At 45.7% G+C, this 5,463-nt stretch overlaps 1 protein-coding gene across 2 annotated transcripts in view; it reads right to left on the reverse strand.

Moving 5' to 3' along the window:
* Nucleotides 1–307: 307 nt before the first annotated feature.
* Psmd4 (proteasome 26S subunit ubiquitin receptor, non-ATPase 4) overlaps nucleotides 308–5,463 on the reverse strand; it is a 13,232-nt gene continuing 8,076 nt past the window's right edge. The window contains exons 2-10 of one of the 2 annotated variants that reach the window (XM_015502944.2): nucleotides 4,583–4,723; nucleotides 3,720–3,834; nucleotides 3,147–3,233; nucleotides 2,852–2,920; nucleotides 2,475–2,690; nucleotides 1,965–2,073; nucleotides 1,686–1,817; nucleotides 1,536–1,603; nucleotides 308–592 (exon numbers count right to left, since the gene is read on the reverse strand). In XM_015502944.2, coding sequence (XP_015358430.2) covers nucleotides 422–592; nucleotides 1,536–1,603; nucleotides 1,686–1,817; nucleotides 1,965–2,073; nucleotides 2,475–2,690; nucleotides 2,852–2,920; nucleotides 3,147–3,233; nucleotides 3,720–3,834; nucleotides 4,583–4,723 — 1,108 coding nt within the window. In that variant the 3' untranslated portion in view covers nucleotides 308–421. Of the gene's footprint in view, nucleotides 593–1,535; nucleotides 1,604–1,685; nucleotides 1,818–1,964; nucleotides 2,074–2,474; nucleotides 2,691–2,851; nucleotides 2,921–3,146; nucleotides 3,234–3,719; nucleotides 3,855–4,582; nucleotides 4,724–5,463 lie in introns of both variants that reach the window. The other variant, XM_048814864.1, reaches the window with a different exon arrangement.

Below are 5,463 nucleotides of genomic sequence, written 5' to 3' on the forward strand. Positions count from 1 at the left end.
ATGGTCACCTCTAGGAGGGTGCCCAGAAGTCACAGCTGGGCTGCCCTAGAGCCATTATAGTTTTCTATTCGCCTCTTGGGCCCTGATTCCTAACTAAAGAGGGCTCTTAACAAACTTCTCTTAATGACAAAGCAAAATAGCCCCAGGGCAGTAGAGCCAGCAGAAGTGACAGGGAAGAGATGGGAGGAAGGTGTCAGGATAGGGAGTGAGTACAGAGAGCTCAAAGGGAAGTAGTTCCTCAGGCTCCTTCCCCTCAGCTCCTTCTTTCCCAAGTGCTAAGCTATCACTACTTGAAGCAAAAAAGGAAAAAATTTGCCAAGCTTTATTTAGTTTGTAATTGTTACAGATAACATATCTAACCCTATATCCCACCCCACCCTATACAGTCCCCTGGGCAGGCTAGCCACCCTTTCCCTCAGTCTCACTTCTTATCCTCCTCCTTCTTGTCTTTCTTGCCATCCTTGGTGGCCTGGGAGGCCAAAGAGCCCATGGCATTTCGAATGGCTTCATTATTAGGATCCACACCTGGAAGGTTCTCTAGGACACTCTGAAGGAACTCAGGGTCCTGCATCACGTCATAATCATCCTCCTCCTGAAAAAAAGGCAGTGTTAGCTCATGCAGTGTGTGGGCTAACAGGGAGCAAGCAGGTATAAGGGACAGGAGCACACAGCTGCTTCAGGCGTGCTCTTCTCTTGACTAGGGGCAGGGGCTAAGGAGCACCTCTAGCTAAGGGAAGGAAGGAGACTCAGTAAGATACAACGCCCCAGATGTCACGTACTCTGCCATGTCCTCCCCAACCCCGTGGTGTGCAGGTGGAACCCACAGGCTCCTGCATGCTAGGCTAGGTAAAGAGAGCCACATCACCAGTCCTCCTCTAGATGGTATGAATTCAAACTTGTTACTGACGAAAAACAAGAGAAGCTTGAGAACTTTGCTAATTGTAATCAGGAGGTAAAAACACTCATCACATGCAGGTTCCCTGTTATAAGACGCCCAGAACTCCTTTTTCTTTTCTTTTTCTTTTTTCACTCTGGGAGGGGGTGATATCCTATAGAACTGGGATTCCATAGGATAGTTAAAAATTTCCCATCAGCAAGGAATTTGAGAACAGTTGGACATTTCTCCAACCTAGACGAATAGCATTCTGTTGCCTTAAGCAAGGTTTACAAACAAGAAATCCATATCCACCAGTGTGATGGCACACGCCTATAATCTCAGCAGCTTGGGAGGCTGAAGCAGGAGGATCGTGAGTTCAAAGCCAGCCTCAGGAACTGTGAGCTGCTAAGCAATTCAGTGAGACCCTGTCTATAAATAAAATTCAAAATAAAATGGAGATGGTTGAGTCCCCCCGAGTTCATTCAATCCCCGGTACCAAAGGGAAAAAGAAAATCCATATCCATGTGTTTCCTTCTGCTCTTCAAAGGACTCATTTATGAAATCCTGAGGGAAGAATGGCCTTGGGCCAAGAGAGCTGAAGATCTGACTGCAAGGGGAATTTATTCCTGATGGAGGCAGGAGGTATGGCTGCCCTCACCTTGGCTGGCTCAGATGTATCCATGGCTGAGTTGGCATCGAGGTCAGCTGATTCTGCCTGGCCAAACTCTGAGAAAAGGAAGGCAGTCTGATCAGTTCCATTTCCCCATCCCACCCACTGCCCGTGCACTATCACCCTGCCCTGGCTTACCTGCTCCCTGCAGGGACATCTGCATGGCATAAGCAATCTGCTCTTCCTCAGTCATACTGCTTAGATCAGGGAGTCCTGTGCGGCCAAATTCCTGCTGACTGATAGTCATCTTCAGCAGAGCATCATCTGAGTCTGGGAAAAGGAAGAAAAGGTTGGGATGGAACTAGTGTCAGTTCCACACAGCCCACATCAGCCATTCCATCAGCACATTCCTTTCACAGATTCCCCTCCCTCCCAGACACTCTCCTGCAGTTAGGCTTCAGATTCCACCTCGCTCACCTTCGGTCCCAGCCGCAGCAATCCCAGCCTCAGCAGCAGAGGCTGCTGCTGCCCGCCGTGCCTCTTCCTCCTGCCTTTGCCGCTGCTCTTCCATGGAAACACGAAGAGCCTGCCAATGGGAAAGGAACAATCAGATGTCCGCAGCCTCGATCAGATGTCCGCAGCCTCGTTTAAAGTCAGCCGAGGATGCAGGAAAGGAGCCTAAATAGCAGCTAAAAGAGCAGCTTGCGGTTTGTCTTATGGGAAAGAGCCGGAGAGGTAAGAACTGGTATGGGGGAAAAGGAAGGACCTGGGGAAAGCATGGGGTTTAATTAGGAGACTGAATGAGATGGAATCTGATGTTGGTGTCCTACAGATAAGACAGAGTTATAGGAAAGAGAGAATAAAAAGGGGGTCTTGGAAAACAAGGGTTATGGGAATGCTTAGGACTGCTAAGCCCTATTATATAAATCAGTAAAGGAGAATAAAGGAAAAACCCCAGGGCTATACTTTGGGTCAACATTTACTTACCAGGGCCAGCTCAGGATCAGCACTGGGATCCACTCCAAATTCAAAGTCACTGGCACCAAGACCCAGCATGGCACCACCTTCACCAGCCAGAATCGGAGAACTGATGAGAGCATCAGCCAAGCTGGGCCCAGGAGGCACTGTCACCAGATGAGAACCAGTTCCATCTTTGCCATTCAATGTGTTTACAAAGGCCGTCAGCTTTTCTGTGTTCACCTCCTGTAGGAAAACATGTGACATTCTCCTTCACACCTTGCTCCTCCTCCTCTGTCACCACATCACTTGTCCATAGCTCCCCTCCCATTCTGGGCCGTTCTCTGGGTAAAATTTGGCCTGAACATAACCAAATCAAGTCAATGCCCCCCCTAGTTCCAGCTCACCTCTTCCCCAAAATTGATAATGTCAACATTCACTTTCTCTTTCTTGAGGCGTTTAGCCAGTTTAACCAACTAGGAAGAAAGGGAGAAAAATCAAGAAATCAATTTCTTTTGAGAGGAAAAAGACTTGCCTCATAGAAGTACACAAAAATCCACTGACTTCCCCAAGGCCCCCCAACAGAAACAGAATCCTGCATATTTACCTTCCCCCAAACAATAAGCTCAGTGCCTCTGCACTGAGCACTAAAAGACCTCATTCCCAAACAGGCTGCCCAAATGCACTATCTCTAGGACTCACATCCTTCTCATTATCTTCTACGGGGCTCCCCACAAAAGCAATGATCCGCATCTTGTGATTCTTGCCCTGTCGGTGCTTCAGAGCCAGCTAGCAAAGGAAGAGAAAGTCCTTAGGGTCAACCAACGAAACTCCCTCGCTCTTCCCTCTATTCTTTTTCTTCTTCACAGTTCCTATGTACTTCATATCTATCATTGTGCTCACACAAGATCTAACCTCTCCCATCTTGCTGTGCATTTCTGTGGATAAAGAAGAGGAAGGGGAATGAATTCTCAATTCAAGGGATCGTTCCCTTCATAATGTTCATTGATCCTGGGATTCATCCCACCATATCCTTTCCCTCCCCCCTTACTCTGGCTATTGTTCAAGATTCCAGAGAAGGTCTGGGATTGTAGCTCAGTGGCAGAGCACTTGCCTAGAACACTGGGTTCAGTTCTCAGCATCACACAAAAATAAATAAAGGTATCGTGCCCATCTACAACTAAAAAAAAAAGAAGATTCCAGAGGGAAAGTGAGTGATGTTTAAGGCAAAACCCAAGCAGGAAGGGAAAACCAAAGGGACCCAGTAGGACTCACATGGGCTACGCGGATGCCAGTGCAGAAGGTGATCTTGCCCTTGGGTTGAACGGTGTGGAGCTTGGAGAGGATGCGGCCGGTGTCAGGGGTGAGTGTGGTCAGCACTTCACAGTCACTGGATGTGGGGAAGAGCATCTTAGTGAGTTCAGGTAAGCACAAGGAGATCCTAACTTGTTTGTAACTCATCTTTTCTTTAAAAACCTCGATAATAACTACAATCTCTTTCCGAATCAAACTAATATTTAATAGACACCAAGCACAAAAACACACGGGTTGGTTTGAAAGAATCTGCCCTTTGTCTCCCAATGTTTTACCCTAACTCTTCTCATCCTATTTTGCTCTCAGGGCCTTGAAAATCTGCCACAAAAATTACATGCTACTTTGTATCTTACCACCCTCTCCATTTCTAGACTCACTTTTCAGCTAAGAGTATGTATATTGAAATGGAAAGTTATTCATTTGATAATTACCAGTCCTGAAACAAGTCATTTTTGGGATAACAGAATGTGTGATGATGTATGCCCAGGAGCTCTGATCACCAAATAATTTTTTATTTATTTTATTTTTCCCCCCTCTTTTTTGAAGCACTGGAGATTGAACCCAGGGCCTCACAAATGCTAGGCAAATGCTCTACCACTAAGCAATACCCCCAGCCTGACTTTATATCAAATAATTTAAATATCAAAAAGGAGTTACTACTGGCATTTATACTGAATAGTGAAGAACACAGTTGAAGAAGGTAATGGGCAAAAGTAGCCTAAGGGAACCCATGAAAGGGCAGTCATCTCAGATATGACATGCAACATTGTAACATGGGAAGAAAAGCCACCCATCTACCAAGTCCCTCCTCCTGTCTCACATACTTGGCCAGTGTGATGAGGCCCACGTTGTTCTCAGGGTTGCTTCGGGTCTTTGAGTGACATACTATGTTGACAGCATCCTGTTGGGCCTGTAGCCGGGTGGGTAAGAAGTCTCCATTCCGCATATACTCACTGTTGTCCACACTGTCAGATTGGGGTGAAGGAGGAGAAAGAAGTATTTTAGGATCTTTCTGAAACATTCTCTTCAGTTCTGGGGCTCCCTTCAGCATCTTTCATGTGAGATACACTGTGTTATGGCAGTGGATCTCAGCCTTGGTGGAATAGAAAATTAACTGTAAATTTTTTTAAAAATATAGTATATATATGACCAAGTCTTATCATAGACTGACTGACTCAAAATGACCAGAGGAGGAAAATTTTTTTAACATTCCACAATTCTGATGAGCATCAAAGGCTTATGTACCAGTGTTATTAAGCTTTGTCATAGGTGATTTAAAATCTATCATAAAGGGTGTACTCAAAATATAGGAAATGAAGAAAACTTTTAATCCAGCCTTCCACCAGCAGCCAGGAACTATCCCATGTCCTTGGTCACCAGCACATACAGCTCCAGCTGAATGACAGCTAGTTGAAAACCTCTTTGGGTTCATTTTTGCTGTTTTGTTTCTTTCTTTGTTTTTTTAAATAATGATATTCAGAAAAGTCTGAGGTTCAAAATGTGTTATTCTGAAATTTGTTCATTAAGCTTTTAAAATCTGGGTGCAGTGGCGCACACCTATAATCCCAGCGGCTTGGGAGACTGGGGGGCAGGAGAATCAAGAGTTCAAAGCCAGGGGCTGGGGATATAGCTCAGTTGGTAAAGTGCTTGCCTCGCATGCACAAGGCCCTGGGTTCAAACCCCAGCACCACAAAAAGAAAAAAAA

Source organism: Marmota marmota, unplaced genomic scaffold (genome assembly GCF_001458135.2).
Source record: "Marmota marmota marmota unplaced genomic scaffold, marMar, whole genome shotgun sequence".
Classification (NCBI taxonomy): Eukaryota; Metazoa; Chordata; class Mammalia; order Rodentia; family Sciuridae; genus Marmota; species Marmota marmota.